This window comes from Sminthopsis crassicaudata, chromosome 6 (assembly GCF_048593235.1).
Source record: "Sminthopsis crassicaudata isolate SCR6 chromosome 6, ASM4859323v1, whole genome shotgun sequence".
Lineage (NCBI taxonomy): Eukaryota > Metazoa > Chordata > Mammalia > Dasyuromorphia > Dasyuridae > Sminthopsis > Sminthopsis crassicaudata.
This window is the reverse complement of record NC_133622.1, coordinates 53,151,861-53,168,779: the sequence shown is the minus strand read 5'-3', so window position 1 is coordinate 53,168,779 and position 16,919 is coordinate 53,151,861. Positions and strand designations below refer to the sequence as shown.

General features: G+C 34.8%; 1 protein-coding gene across 2 annotated transcripts in view; it reads right to left on the bottom strand.

The window, feature by feature from the left end:
- The window catches only part of STAP1 (signal transducing adaptor family member 1), a 55,699-nt gene that overhangs the window by 20,739 nt on the left and 18,041 nt on the right, over positions 1 to 16,919 (bottom strand). For both annotated transcript variants that reach the window (XM_074274919.1, XM_074274920.1), the window contains exons 2-5: positions 13,768 to 13,839; positions 6,372 to 6,485; positions 3,297 to 3,353; positions 673 to 845 (exon numbers count right to left, since the gene is read on the bottom strand). In XM_074274919.1, coding sequence (XP_074131020.1) covers positions 673 to 845; positions 3,297 to 3,353; positions 6,372 to 6,485; positions 13,768 to 13,839 — 416 coding nt within the window. The remainder of the gene's footprint in view (positions 1 to 672; positions 846 to 3,296; positions 3,354 to 6,371; positions 6,486 to 13,767; positions 13,840 to 16,919) is intronic.

Sequence of the window (16,919 nt, the reverse complement as noted above, 5' to 3'; positions counted from 1 at the left end):
AGGTTGAAAGTTTGTATTTTGTAATCAATGAGGATAAAGTGACAATTTAGGGACAAGGAGTGATTTGATCAGGTCTATGAACTAGGGAGGTTACTTTGAAATTAGTAGTGGAAAGGATGGACTAAGACACTCATAGGAGGCTTATAAAACAATCTAGTTTTGCAATACCCATGAAAATAAAAAAGAAAGTTTATACCTTGATTCCAGCAAAAAAAAAAAAAAAAAAAGCCAAAATAAACAGGGATTGGTCATTGGTGAATATTGGGGGGAAGGGTCACAGTACAGGAGAAGTGATAAAAAGTCAGGCAGGACTTTGAGTTTGTAAGGAGATCATGTGATACCATCAATGGAAATAGGGAAATCAGAAGGAAGAAAAAGGTGAGAGACTGGGAAGGATGAGGAGGAGGAAGATGATAAATTCCATTTTGAATAAATTGAATTTAGGTTATTACAATTAATTTTGGCATAACTATCAAGCAATTAATTGGAAATATGGAACTGGAGCACAGAGATGCAGATAGATATTGGGAAGCCATAAGCATAGAACTAACAAAATAAAGTAGTTTACTATCCTTGGATCAATATTTGGAAATAATTTATTTATCTTGGTATCAACAGATAAGTAAGAAAGGAAGGTTATGATGAATGAACCATTATCCAGTAAGGACTTACGCTGGCATAGGATTCAGGATATCCACGTACTCCTGGATAGGTTGCTTCTCTTTTCTCAAAGGTATATTGGGTGGTCCTTCCATCTCAATCCTTCTTTTCTTTTCTCTCTCTAAAACTTCATGCAGTCTGATCATTTGTCCAGGCAGCAGTGACACATGCTGAGGGACTGATAACTAAGAATTAAGATATGAGACAAATAGGTTAAAAAAAAAAGTGCAATATAAGAGATGATGTTATATAGTTGATATGAATTTGGTTCGGTCCTGAAGGCTTCAGACATCTTTTGGGAGAATATTCTCTTTCTTCTTGTATTTAGCAGAGAGCCTATCTAGCCCATAATAAGTGTTTAATAAATGCTTCATTACTTGGATGAGAAGAGTGGAAGATATTGGGAATTCTAATCTACTCATAACCCTTGGAACCACTTCTGAGCCAATTAAAATCAATGAAGTGTGCTAAAATTGCCCAATAGAGGTTCTCTCTTTGTGGTCCCAGGGCAGAACTTCTGATACCCCAGACCCACTTCATCTATTACACAAAATAATTTCTGGGAACACAGTGGGGGCTAAGGGTGATCTAGAATATCTGAGGCTTGATCAACAGAATTGGGCATCAAGCCAGCTCACAAAGAATCAGCTATAAATAAATGTGGCCTGTCACAGCTCTGCTCTTATCAGCTCTGATGACCTTTGTGATAACGTTTTAATTTGACACCATGCATTAGTGCATCCATGTAATCCATGAACTCTCTAATAGCAGAGATGTTTGGGGCTAGGCTATCATATTAACTCCCTATTGTGACCAATCGTGTGCATTTGTAAAGTAATTGATGAGTATAAACGATGCCTTTAGAAGAGAATTTTCTCATAAGGAGCCAGAATCCAATCTCCTGAGCATCATGTTTTAGCAAATACCATTTATTTATAGACCCTGCCAAGCCATAATAGATAAAATCTCTACTATAAGAAGTAATCTTTATCCATACCAACTATTCCTCCATCTTTCAAGTCCCAGGCACCTTTGGCCTGTTTGCTTTCTTCTGTGCTGACAGTTACTGTCTAGTTGGGAAATTAATCCTGCAAAATTCACTTTCAAATAGCATAGAATTTTAAAGTTGGAAGATGCCTGAGATGTCATCAAAACCAGTTAGGAGTGCTTGGATCCTTAATTTTACAGATGAGGAAAATGAAGACTTGAGAATGCACAGAGTGGCTTGCTCATGGTTTTTGGACTCCCTGATTAGTATTTTTCCCAACACCTTCTTTCTTTTAATAAGAATCAAGGATTAACATGTTCATCATCTCAATAATATCTATTAATTCATGTGGCAGCAAGAATTTAACTTAGAAATGAGATACTAGGAAATCAGGTTTGGATACAGTTTGGATTGACTTAATCCAAAAATATGGAAATTCAGGAACTGGAATGGTTGCATAGGTGGAGGAGAGTGCTCTTCTAAGCACAACAGTTTATTATAGCCCTATATTCCTATGCTAAGAGCCAATCATCAGAATGATGTTCTTTTGATGACAATCATTAATTAATGATTTTTTTAGAAAGAGTTATCTTGCTGCAACACTTAATGAACTATTAGCAGTGACGCTAACTATTTTCCTCTGATAAAATGTGTCAAAGAACACTAGATAAGCACATACTTATTTTTAGCTCAGAAGTGTTTTTTTTCTTTATGTTATCATTTTCCATTGACCACAGCTTCCTTTAAACCTCCACTCTCTTCTATCCTCCACCAAGCAGAATCATCCCTTTTACCAAAGAAGTGCAAAAAAATTGAATATACTGGCCATATTTGAAAATACGTGCCTTATTTCAGATGTCTTTCTATTGAGATAGGGAGAAGGTATGTTTCATCATCGGTTCCCTAAAGTCAAAATTAATTAGCATTCTGATGGCTTTATAACTTAGATCTTTCCTAGAAATGTAGTGAGTGAATAAATATTTAAATGTTAACTCTTTTCTGTGAATAGCCATAAACTAACTTTCAAATTTAGAATCATGTTTGCATTTTGCTAACCAGATTCAAAACAACTTGTCAAAGATCAGATAAACAGCCTAGGAAGAGACAGATTTCAGAATAGGCGACCTTGTCCACCAAGGGAATCAATGTTCTACTTCCACTCCATTCCATTCTGAGAGGAAAAAGTACATGCACAAGTTCAACAGGGAACTTTGACTTCCCAGAAAAATAGCCCAAGGTTAAAGGTTAACAGCCACTTTGAGGCCATAAGAATACTTTGTATTTGAAAAATAAGAGTCAGATCTTGAGATTAATTTAACCTGTCTGGGCCTGTTTCCTCATCCCTAAAGTGAGGGGATTGGAATGGATAATCTCCAAGGTTCCTTCCAGCTTTCCATATCATGGCTGCCCACTAATCTCTTACTAATTTCTATTTCTTACTACAGAGGTAGCTGAATAAAGTTTAGAAATTTTTTTAAATGTCAAATTGTTTGTAAGTTGCCAAGAAACGACAGGTGACAAAAGAGATCTTTTGGGCTTGAGGAAAAGCACTAAAAGCCTTTTATTTTTTCACATGTGCTCCTAAAAACCAAAATAATGAGCTATGAAAACAGCAAGAAATATGTTTGAATGACAAAATAGCTCTTACCTCTGTAATAGTAAGAATAAAGCCTCTCCACTCTTCCCCACTTTCTGTATTCTCTGTCTGAAAAGGAAGAAAAAAGCAAATGAGGGTCTGAACATATAAATATACTCTGATCATCTTTGCTATTTTGTTTAGTTAGTTGGATTTTCAAATTTTATTTTAGGACCTGTGATATCATTGGTATGGACACGACTGGTGAAGAAATTGCCTCTAAAATTCATCTTATAGTTTTAAAGTAACTTGGGAGCATTGAGAAATTAGGTGATTAGTCCAATGACACTGAGCCAATATGATCAGAATTAGGATTTGAACCCAAGTTTTATTGGTTCTGAGGTTAGCTCTCTAACCCACTATACCATGACTATCTTGGCTAATTTATAAAACTCAGAAACATAATATGGGGCTCTGAAAGCTATGATTTCAATAGTACAGAAACTTTGTAATATGGAAACTTCTACCAATGCTTATCAACAATTCTTCAGTAGCTTATAGTGTTAGACCATTTCCTGGAGTACTAAGCAGTTAAGTAACTCACTAATGGGCATATCATTAAATATATCAGACACAGGACTTGGACCCAGCCCTGCTTATTTCAGTGCCAGTTATATGTCCACTATGCTACCCACTACCTAGAAAGAAACACAGGAACCCCTAACAAGTGAGTTATAAAATGAACTCACTACCTCTAGGTTAAATTAAGACTATGGGTGTGAATGAGTTCTTTTATGGCTAATCTTCTTCCCTAACTGTCACAAACTTTTAAAATCTAATCTGAAATCTGCTGTTGGTCTCAGTTTTCGTGAATTTACAATATGATTAAGCAATACACAAGTTTGTAACCAATCTATCTGTAGCAAACAAAAGTATACATTCCTTGGTACTGTGGACTCAGCAAGTTAGCAAGACCTGAGTAAAATTGTTTCAGATACTCACTATATGCGCCTATACAAGTAATTTAACTTCTCTCAGCCTAATTTCCCTCTGCTGTAAAATGGGAATAATAAAAGCTCCTAGCCTAAGAGGTTATTATAAGGTTGGTATGAAATTTTAAATGAAAAGTATTTTATAAACCTGAAAGTTTGCACAGTGTTAGCTATTGCTATTAATTTTAAATTTTAATTTATTCTATATGTTTATTAGCCCAAGGGTTGCAAGTTTAAGAGTATTATTACCAATATTCATGTTAACTGTTTTGCCCATAATATTTAATTTTTATTTAAAAAGACAAACATTGAGACTTTCTGATTTCCAGTGTATAACAGATGCATTATCAAATTGTTGAAAGAAGGTATGCATATGAAACAATTGTAATTGATTCTTGAAGGCTCCAGATTTTTTCTTTCTTTTTTTGGGTGGGAGGGGAAACACAATCAGGCTTGAGTAACAAATCCAGGGTCACAAGAGAGTATCAAGGTCAAACTTGAAGTCAGTTCCTCCTGACTTCAGGGCTGATTCTTTATCTACTTTGTCACCTAGCTGCCCCTAGTTCGTAATTCTTATTTCCTGATTTATCAGCAATATGGCTACAAACTACTTCTGGGGAGATTTCTGAGCAATTCTCTCTTACCTGCAAGTCTCCCTGAGTATATATATATATATATATTTATTTTTTACTTACGCATAAGAAGCAACATGCTATAGAAGCTAAAGAACTGCTCCCAGGAAGACCTGGATTCAAAAATCCTACTGACTGAATGGAAATCACTTAACTTCTCAATGCTCCCAGAAAACCAAGACTAGAAATCTCAGAGCAGGAGTTGAATTACAGTGATAAAATTTCTCAAATGGTAAGGCAATGAGATCATAAATCAAGTAAAAATAAAATTAAGAATATGTATGTGTATCTTTCACAAAAACTATAAACACACACAGAGAGAAAAAGAGGGAAACAGACAGAGAATGGGAGACAGAGACAGAGAGAAATAGAAATACAGAGAAAGAGACAGAGATAGAGCCAAAGAAAGAGAGACAGAGAGAGGAAAAGAGAGATAGAGACAAAGACAGAGAGAAATAGAGAGACACAGAGAGAGAGACAGAGACAAAGACAAAGACAGAAACAGAGAGACATAGAGAGAGAAACAGAGACAAAGAGAGATAGAAAGACACAGAGAAACAGAGACAGAAACAGAGAATCAGAGACAGACAGAACAAAGTACAAATCCTTAGCTCTCCTGTCCTGTTGCCCTTCCCCTCCATCTATTTTAGCTGTGAACTTGTAAAAAGAAAAGTAATCCTATCCCATGCCTTGATAGAGAGGTAAAAAAAATCTAAGATGTAAAATAAGATGTATATGTTTGCACAAAGCCAGTGGGAGAATTTGACTATCCTATGTATTTCAAAGAATTTCCTTTTCTTTTCCAATTGGTTATAGGGTGAGAGGGGGATAAGGATATGGTGGAAGGGAGGAAGGAAGGAAGGGAGAAAGGGAAGGAGGGAGGGAGGGAGGAAAATAAGAGATGAAGGAATTCTTTTTTAAAAATGGATGGGAGAAGGCAAAAAATTGGATATCGAGAGGATGTCCACTAATTGGGAAATGTGAGATGTGATTATGATAAAATATTATTATTCTATAGGAAATTTTAACCTACATGCTTTCAGAAAAACCTGAAAGTCCTCCACGAACAAAAGTGAAATGTCCTGTGTACAAAGTAATAGCAAAGTTGTGGGATGATCAGCTGTGAATGACTTTGCTATTCTCAGCAATACAATGATCCATGACTGCTCTGAAGGATTTATGATGAAAAATGTTATCCATACTCAGAGAAAGAACTGATTATGTCTGAATACATATAAAAGCGTTAAAGAAAGTGGATAGTAGAGAGCAGAAAGATGTCCAAGATAAAGCACACATGGAAAAGATATCTTTGAAATCTCCATAATGAACATGCTACATACTTTAAAAGAAAAGCAAGCTGTACATAAGGGAGATAGGCAGTTTCATACCCATCTGATAACAGCAATTGTTAAATTCTGATTAAAAAAAAAATAGGAAAAAAAATGGTGAGGGGAAGAAAAGGAAGGGGGAGTCAACCAGTATAAGTGAGCGGCTTCATTCTTATAGTCAAAACTGCCCCTTACCCTCAGTTCTACTTCTTCCTTGGGTAGTACCAACAGGAACCTTGCACTGCACTTCTCAGTCGGATTTTGATCAGTAAGGCATGTGAGATCTGTCAGGTCTAATTTGTCAATGTACTGCAGAGATAAAAGAAAATGACATTTAATTTTTAATGGAAAATACAAATAGCAAGAAGTATAACTGCTTCTTTTAAGAGGAGTTTTAAATTATATTTTATTCAGGGTTCCTCAAATCCCCAAAGATAGCTTCTCTTCCTCAATTTTAGCAAGTGTCTTAGACTCCTACTTTCCTGAGATTGGGGGTATTTGAGTAAATTCTCTCAACTCTACTCTCCTATTTCCATTGCCTTAAGATGTGATTTATTTTTGTTCTGGCTTGCTTATATTGCACAAAAGCACCACAATTCCTACTCTCAGTTTCCAGGAAAGATACGTCTTTCATGTTTAAAACTCATTTCCTGAGGCCCAACTAGCTTGGTTGATGACTGAGAGAATGCAGATTTATCAAGTCCACTATATCTGACTGGCCCCAGATCTCAGGTCATTAAACTGTCCCTTATTTTCATATCCAATATAGCCATGAATGTGAGGTATTTTAGGATCTGCCTGATGTTGTTCCCCACATCCTTTTAGTTAGTAGTACAGCGATGACAGTTCTTGAGATGAACAATAATTTTGATATGGTTTTATTTTGTGAAATCAATGGATCTGTGTGTATGCTTCTACTGAGACTAGACTGACTCAGAAGGTTGGATCAAGATTGTGTTGAACTGGTTTTCCCACTCAAATCAAATTTTGTCAGTCACTCTAAATTTCAAGCCTTTTGTTGCATTTTAAATTCTATGATTTTAAAGAATGTACACTAATCCTTAGGAAACATGCAAAAGTTGTACTTCTTTAAGTGTACAATCCAATAGCTATCAAAGACATTGCAATATTGCTATTGATTTGGAGAAATCAAGAATTGCAAGTATCAAGTAAGCCCACAAAGAAATAGAATTGTTGTATTATAAGACAAAGGAAAATGAGGTAAAATATTTTTTCAAAATAACATGAATTGGCAAACTATTGCTGCAAAACAGTTGATTTAATTTTCAAAAAAACAAAGCCCTTCAGAATAATATAACCTATGCAACTCCAATCCAAGTTCTTAGAAGAACTGCAAGAAGACCAGTAAGAATATGATGCAAAGAATGAAGTACCAAGAATTAGGAAAAATATTTTTTTTTCTCATGAAACTCACTTTTTTATTCAAAGTCCTACCAAAACCATTACCAGAAGTCCAGGTGAGCCTTTAAGGCTTGGTCATGTTCATCAGACTATTAAACATCTGTCCCAAAAAATATTTTAATGAATTGAATTTTTTCCAGTAGGCTTTTCCAGGAGTCTTAAATTCTGACAAAAATATTGATGTGCTGAGTAGAATTGATACAGAATTACAAAATCCCCAAATGAAAATGAAGTCTACACATAATACACTTTTTATTTTTCAGAACATAGAAATAGAGATGCCTCAATGGCCTGAGAACTAAGCTGATTTAAATACTAAAGACCTATGGGCAGGGGGCAGCTAGGTGGTATAGTGGACAGAGCACCTGGCCTGAAGTCAGAAGGACTTGAGTTCAAATGTGATCTCAGACACTTACCAGACCCTGGGCAAGTCACTTAATCACAATTGCCTCAGGGGAAAAAAAAGACTGGGCATAAGCTTCAAAAAGAAACATGACAAATATAAGAGGTCACATGATAAATGAGAGAAGCAAGGAAGAAAATTTCATAATTATGCTTTGGGAAAGAGTTGTTGACCAAAAATGAAGAGAGGAATACAGAGGATTATAGAAAATAAAAATAGGAAAAAAATAAAATTTTGATTACATAAAATAAAAAACTTTTCACACAAATAAAGCCATTGCTGTTGTTGCTACTGCTGCTATTGTTCAGTCATTCAGTCATTCTGACTCTTTGTGATCCCAGGGTCACCAAGCCTATCTATTCTGCATTATTTCTTGAAGTCTGTCCAAGTTCATGTTCATTGTTTAGGTTTACAATAAAAGAAAAGGTTAACTGGGAGAAATCTCTGCAGCAAGTTTCTCTAAAACATCTCTTTTACAAAATATATTGGAACCAACTTGAATTTGTAGTAATCAGAACAATTGATTGTTCTCTAATTGATAACTAGTCAGGAATTTTGAACTTTCCTTTCAGAGGAGGATAAATACAAGCTATCAAGAGCCATATGAAGACTTGCTCCAGATCACTATTAAAGAGATGCAAATTAAAGCAATAAGATGATTTAAAAAAGGAAAATGTTGGAGAGACTTCAGGAAAACAGGAACTCTAATGCTTTGTTGGTGGAGCTATGAAATGGTATAGCCATTCTGGAAAACAATCTGGAATTATGCCTCAAAATGTACTAAATTGTATATACTTTTTCACCCAATGATATCAGTATTAGGCCTATATCCCTAAAGAGATCAAAGAATGATGAAAAAGACCCATAAGCACCAAAATATTTATAGCAGCTCTTTTCATAGTGGCAAAGACCTGGAAACCAATGATACATGTAGATAAAGAACTACTGCATTATAAGAAATGACAAAAGAGATGGAGAACATGTGCCATAAAAGCCCTACTATTAGACCTCACCATGGAGTTGAATTGACTCTGGGTTCTGTTCCCAAACACTAGCAGGTTCTGCAAAACTGAAAATCTTCTTTCTAAATCCCACCTCATTGTTTATTTTATTTTTAATTTCAGTACTATTTTATTTTTCCAAATACATGTAAAGATAGTTTTCAACATTCATTTTTGTAAGATTTTGAGTTCTAAATTTTTTCCCCTTCTTCCCTCCCTTCCTTTCCCACTCCCGAACACAGCAAGCAGTCCGATAGAGTTTATACATGAACAATCATTTTAAACATATTTACATATTAGTCATGATATGAAAGAAAAATCAGAACAAAAGGGAAAATCATGAGAAGAAAAAGCAAGCAAACAACAAACAAAAAGGTCCATAGTTCTTTCTAGATGTGGATGATATTCTCTATTACAACTCTATTGGCATTATCTTGGACCACTGTATTGTTGAGAAGAGCTAATTCTATCACAATTGATCATCACACAGAACTGTTGTTACTGCATACAATGTTCTCTTGGTTTTGCTCACTTCATTCAGCACCAGTTCATGTGAGTCTTTCCAGGCTTTTCTGAAATCAGCCTGCTGATTGTTTCTTATAGAACAATAATATTCCATTATATTCATGCACCATAATTTCTTCAGTCATTCTTTAATTGATGGGCATCCATTCAGCTTCCAACTCCTTGCCATCACAAAAAAGCTGCTACAAACATTTTCACACATTTTTCTACTTTTTTTCTCTCTTTGGTATACAGGCCCATTAGAGACACTGTTGGAGCAAAGGGTATGCACATTTTGATAGCCCTTTGAGCATAGTTCCAAATTGCTCTCCAGAATGGTTGGATCAGTTTACAACTCCACCAACAATGTATTAGTGTTCCAGTTTTCCTACATGTCCTCCAACATTTATCATTAACTTTTTCCTATCAACTTGGCCAATCTGAAAGATGTGAGGTGGTACTTCAGAATTGTTTTAATTTGCATTTCTCTAGCCAATAGTGATTTAGAGCATTTTTTCATATGACTACAAATGGCTTTAATTTCTTTATCTGAAAATTGTATGTTCATATCCTTTGAGCATTTATCAATTTATATTCTTACACATTTGACTCAGCTCTCCATATATTTTAGAAATGCCTGTAGAAATAAAGGCTATAAAAATTGTTTCCACTTCCTTTCCAAACTTGGCTGCATTGGTTTTGTTTGTGCAAACTCCTTTTAATTTAATTTAATCAAAATTATCTATTGTGTACTTCATAATGTTCTCTATTTCTTATTTGGCCACAAATTCTTCAGTTCTCCACAGATCTAATTGATAGTTTATCCTAATTAGCTTAGAGCATCACTCTTTAAGTGTAAATCATGAACCCATTTCTACCTTATCTTTAAGTATAGAGTATGAAATACTGGTCTATGTCTACTTTTTGCCATATTGTTCAGTTTTCTCAGCAATTTTTGTCTAATAGTAATTTCTTATCCAAAAAGATGGAGTCTTTGCATTTATCAAATGGTAGATTAGTCATTGATTACTGTGTCTTATGTACCTAACTTATTTCACTGACCCACCACTTTATTTCATAGCCAGTTCCAAATTGTTCTGATGACTGATGCTTTATATCTTTAGATCTGGTACTGCTAGGCCACTTTCTTTTGCATTTTTTCTATTAATCCCCTTGACATTCTTGACCTTTTGTCCTTCCAGATGAATTTTGTTATTGTTTTTTCTAACAATAAAAAGTATATTTTTGGTAATTTGGTATTACACTGAATAAGTAGATTAATGTAGGTAAAACTATCATTAGCTGAGCTGTAAGCAACTAGTATTTTTCTAGTTGTTTAGATCTAATTTTATTTGTGTTTTAAAAAACCTCATACAGAACCAGAGACAAGCTAAGTACTCCAAAAGTTTTAATTATCGTATCAATGCATATGATACATACATATATATTTTTTTCTGCATTTCTAACTGCTTATTGAATGTCCTACTATCTATACTTCAAACTCAGTATGTGAAAAATCAACTGATCTTTCCACCAAAACTTGCCCTTCTTCTAAAATTTCCCTATTTCTGTTGAAGTTTAATACCATATACCTAGTTCTTTGGGCTCAAAACTTTAGTATTATTTTTTATTTTTTCTTTGTTTCATCATTACACTCAATCAGTTATCTTATAAATTCTACTTCCCCAATTTATATTGTAACCATCTCCTTTCCATTATTACCTGGATACAGTAGTGACTTTCTAACTGGCCCTCTTGACTTGTTTCTCCCTTCTGTAATCCTTTATTCACAAAGCTGCTAAACAATTTCTTAAATTTTTATTTTTTTAATTAATAAAAATACATTTTATTTTCTTCTCCCTTTTCTCATTAAAACAAAACCTATATAACAAATATAGTCAAATAAGATAAATTCCTGCAAAAATATGTCTTATTCTGTATCCTGAGCCCATTCTCCATCAGGAAGTGAACAACATCCTTTATTACTGGTCCTCTAGATTAGTGGCCAATGGCATATTCCCATCCTACTCAAACTCCAGTGACTTTCTGTTATATCCATGATAAAATAGAAAATCCTGTTTGGCTTTTAAAACCCTCCATAACCTGTTCCTTTCCTAACTTTTCAGATTTTTTCATGTCATTCTTTTCCAAATATTCTCAAGATCCAAGGACATTATACTTGCTGTACTTTGTACATGACCTTCCATTTGCTCACTCCATACCTTTTCCCTAGCTCTCCCCCTTGAATGCCTTGAATGGCTGCCTTCTTTCTTCTGTTTACCAGCATCTCTGGCTTCCTTCCAGACTCAACTCAAATACTACTTTTTTACAAGAGGCCTTTCCTGGTCTCTACTCTTCCTTCCACAAGTCCCAGCCACTGCTCATGCCTTCCCACTGAGATTATCTCCCATTAGGCTGTATATGTCTTATATGTACATAGCTATTTATATGTTGTCTGTCCTGCTTTATGAAATCACGAGTGCTATTTTTGCCTTTCTTTGTGTCCTCGGCACTTACATAAACGTATCATATTTAACAAAGATCTCTGGATTGATTTACCAACTACTGAGTAATTTTATTTATGCACAGTCATTCACCTGGCAAAAACCTTTTGTGGCTTCCCTTTGCCCATAGGATAATATCTAAATGCCTTAGTCTGGCAATTAACCCTTCCGTACAACTTGGCTTAAACCTTAACTTTCGTGCCTCATTTCTCCAACAAGCTTCATGCATTTCACTTCACAGCCAGATTGGACTAAGTGCTATTTCCTAATCTCATTCTAAAAACATGTTTGAATTTGTGTGAAGGCGTAGCAGAATGGACTTTCTCTTCACCTCCTACTATTCCCCTCCTTTCCTTTTAGGGCCAGGTCAAGTACTAACTCCTTCATTAAGTGTTTCCAGATTTTTCATCCCTCAACAGCAAGTGATATTCCATACAATACTTTGTTTAGCCCTGCAATTCTTCATCTTTTTTTTATGTGTGTGATGGACCCATTTGGCAGTCTGATAAAACATATGGATCCCTTCTGAGAATAATATCATTAAATGCAAAAAATTGAGTACACAAGATTACAAAGGAAACCAGTTACATTGGAATCTCTAAAAACCATCATTTTAAATCAAACAGGGATAGAAGTCAACAATGACATGGTAATGGCTGAAAATAACCAAATAGGTGCTCTTCCAAGCTCTTTGGTGAAAAGTGTGGACTAATTGCTTCTATTAGCCTTATTTAGTTAATTTTATTATGTATGCTATCATTAAGACGGAAAGTATTCAATAGCTAATTCCAGGACAAAAACATGAGCATCCAGAGTAATAACATATTGAAAGATGAAATTGAAAAAAATAATTTCAACTTTTACTTTTAGAAATTTATGCTGAAATTCCATTTCTGGATTTTATATTTTAATTTAAGTCAAATAATTTTTCATTTAAGATGCAGAAAGTGAAAAAAAGCACTACATTCTGTTATTATATGCTGGTGTTTCAATAAACATGAAAAGATTTGGGAGGGAAAAAAAGAAAAATAGTGATAAAAATATTAAAAAGAAAAAGACCCTAAATTTAAAACTCCTCTTGGGCCCTTAGCATATTTTAGCTTTCGTTATACTTCTCTGGGCATGTCTTCTCTCCTCTACCAAATTATAAGTTCCTAGAAAACATATACAACATTTTTTCTCACCTTCCTTCATTCCTGTAGCTAAACATAGTGCCTAACATATAATAAGCATTTAATAAATGTTTATTGAATTTACTTGAATTCTCCTCCAAAAACAAGTTTGACTTACAAAATGTCAATTAAGGAATAGAAGTCTTACAATCTACATCAGCAAAGAGAATACCCATATTGATGAACTCATAAATCTTTTGAAAAGTTGAGGTGAAAATCAATACTGTATTGTTTAACAATGCAACTACCAATAAGCTACATTAGGTAGTTAGGGGACACAAAAGGGTAAATCCTTGCCCATGATCCCTTCCAGGAGTCCCTTCCGTACTCCTTACCTCTGGCTTAACTACAGAGTCCTGAACTTAGAGTCATAAAGATTCACTTCATTCACTTATAACTCTTGGGGAAGTCATGTAAACTCTTCTAGGCTGTTTCCTCAATTGCAAAATGGAGCAATAATAGCACACAATTGTGAAGCTCAAAGGAGATCATGTAAAAAGCTTTGTAAATCATAAGGTGTTATACAAATGCTAGCTACTGTTACCATTAACAATTATTACATAATCTGTAAAATAAGGCACTCACCGTTGGATTTTTTTTGTCAATGTAAAAAAAAAGTGTAGTTCCTCTCAGCTCTGTCCAGTAGTGTTTAAATTCCTATGGAAAAACAAGTTTGAAATTTATTTTGATGGTGCATTTTCATCAAATGGCAATAACTATAAAGACAAAAATATTTTCATGCTTTCTAAAAGTAAGGGGTCTTCAAGATAACTTAATCAAGATGACATCTTTATATTGTGTCTCTAGGTTCTCCAGGCATCCCTCAGTGTGACACAGTTCTGTGCTTCTTTTGAATGCTGATCAAAGCATACTATTTTCATCTTTTTCTATTTATATGTTTGTTTGCTTTTTTTTCCCTCTCATGGTTTTTTCCCTTTTGTTCTGATTTTTTCTTTTATAACACGACTAATATGGAAATGTTTAAAATGATTGAATATGTATAATCTATATCAAATTGTATGATGTCTTGGGGAAGGGGAAGTAAGAAAGAAATGGGAGAAAATTTGGAACTCAAAATCTTATAAAATTCTTATAAAATGGAAAAATAAAAATATTACTATAAATTACTATTAAAAATAAAATCATGATTTTCCTCAAGGTTTAAAGGAAGCTGTCCATTTCAATTCTTTCTTCTCTTTTACAGTATAAAGGCTGATAAAACAACTGTTTTGCTGGAGATCTGGGGAATCTCTGTGGCATATCAATGGAGCCCACAAGTCTCCCAGAACTGATTCCCTCTCCAACCCTCATTGCACCCTGAAAACTGCCATTAATCTAGCATTCTGGGAGAAGTAATGCAACAAAATATAAGTGTAGAGAGACCCAGAAACTTTTGTTCTTGGAGGAAAAGAAAGATGGGCAAGGCGAGGAGCACCAGATATGAGCCTATGGTCAGGAAGAAAGAGCATTTCTTCATCAAGTGAGCAGTGAGAGCCTTGGTTGGTTTGTTGACTTGCTTCAGGAATGATCTGACAAATTTATCTGTTTGTTGTCCTGTAAGATATGGTCAGGTTATCTGCTTTCTACTCTTTCTCCCATCTTCTTGCTGCAGACAAACTAGCATTACTACTCCAGGGAGACTCCTGCTCTGTTTAAACCTTATTTGCTAATTCTATTTTTATTTAAAAAAAAAAAAAAAAAAAAAGAGCTGGGTTTTTTTTTTTTTTTTTTTTTTTGAGAAAGAGAAGGATGGAGGAGAGAGAAACAGACACACAGAAACAGACAGAAAGAAAAAAAGGGTGAGGGAAAGAGAGAAGAGAGAAAAGGAGAAACAGGAAAGAGCACTGGATTAGAAGGTAGGACAAGAGATTTCCCAGTCTGACATGAGAAAGTCATTAAAGCTCTCAGCTTCTTTACCTGTACAGCAGTGATAATAACGTTTGCATTAACTGTCTTACAGCGTTGTTATGAGGAAAGCACTTGGCAAACCTTGAAGTGCTATAGAAACATAAGGAGTTTTGTCTGTTTGGTCAGTATTAGTCCTGCTTATCTGTTATGTACACATCTTCCTGAGGGCTGCTGCCCCTGCACTGGGCCGAAAGACAGGTCATGTGGATGTGTCCCGAGGAAGAACAACATGGGTCTGTATTTTTCTGCTGGGAAGAAGGCACAGAACCTGGGAGCCTCCCAAAGCTGGACACAATTCTAAGGGGGAATCACTCCTCTGGGGAGAACATCTCTGAGGCTCTTTGTTTCCCCAAACACTTTCACACTCAAAAGCCATGCCCAAGGATTATTCTGAGGCAAACTTTAAAACTTCCGGACCACCAGAGTTAATAGCTGTTAGAGTAGCACACTGGAAGGCAAAGGAGACCTAAATTGTGCAAGTTCCTTCCTTTCTTTTGGCCTCAATTTTGTTATCGGTAAAATGAAAAGGTTGTACTAGATAATCTCTAATGTTCTTTCAGCTCTAAATCTTAGAAGTCTGAGGGGGCAGAGGAAATAGATTGCTGATGCTTTTCCTTGAGGTTATTGGACATAGTTGTACAAATGTTAGCAAAACAATAAGATGAGGTAAAGAAAAATGAGACCAACCAGAACTGATCATCTCACTTAAGAAGAGCCTGCCCTGACACGAAGAAAGTTCAAATTCAGGAATTTAGTCTGGGGAGATGAGAAAATCAAAGAAAACTAGTTTCAAAAATTATTACAAATCTAAAGATTGATCAAGAAAAGGGAAAAGTGCATAAAAACTGCAAGCAGATGAGTTTTTTTTCTAGATCTGATTTTTCTTGTGCAGCAAGATAACTATATAAATATGTATACATATATTGGATTTAACATGTATTTTAACATATTTAACATGTATTGGACCACCTGTCATCTAGGGGAGGAGGCGGAGGGAAGGAAAAATTTGGAACAAAAAGTTTTGCAAGCGTCAATGTTAAAAAATTACCCATGCATGTTTTTTAAGTAAAAAGCTTTAATAAAAAAAACTGCAAGCAGAGATTCAAGAAATAGGCTCCCCAAAAATAGTTTATAAAAATTATCAATTATTAACTATAGTTGGACATTATATTTCAAGAAGTCATGAATGAAAATAATCCAGATCCACTAAAAGTCCAAGGAAAAGTTAAAGATAGAAAGAACCAATAGAACAATTCCAGAAAAGAATCCTAAAAGGAAAAGTCCCAGGGATGCCATAAACAACACTCAGAGCTTCCAAGTCAAATAAAAAAGAAAAAATAGCCAGAAAGAAAGAGTTCAAGTACCAAGGAACCCAATTAGGACCACAATAGGACCTGGTAGCAGAGAGCTTGGGATACATTAATCCAAAAGATAAAAGGAAAGCTACTAATGTCTAAAAATAATTTACCTGGGGCTAAGCTGAGCAATCCTACATCAACAATACATCAAATATAGGAGTGAGTATCATTTTCTTATCTGGACTGGATAAATGAGGAGTAAACATATATACATATACATACATACACACACACACATGGAGTTTCATGTAAATATATATATATGTGTATATATATATATAAACAATTCAATCAGAAAATAGATTGCAATAGGAAAAAGGAGGTTGTTGGGAGGTAGAATAATTCTGGGAAGCGAAGAGGTCAAAACAAGATAAATTTCTTCTTCAGAATATAGATCCTGAAGTCAAAATTAAAAGAGGGGAAAAAGACAAGATAGAATACAGTGATTAGGATCTGGTTAAGGAGAGAAAA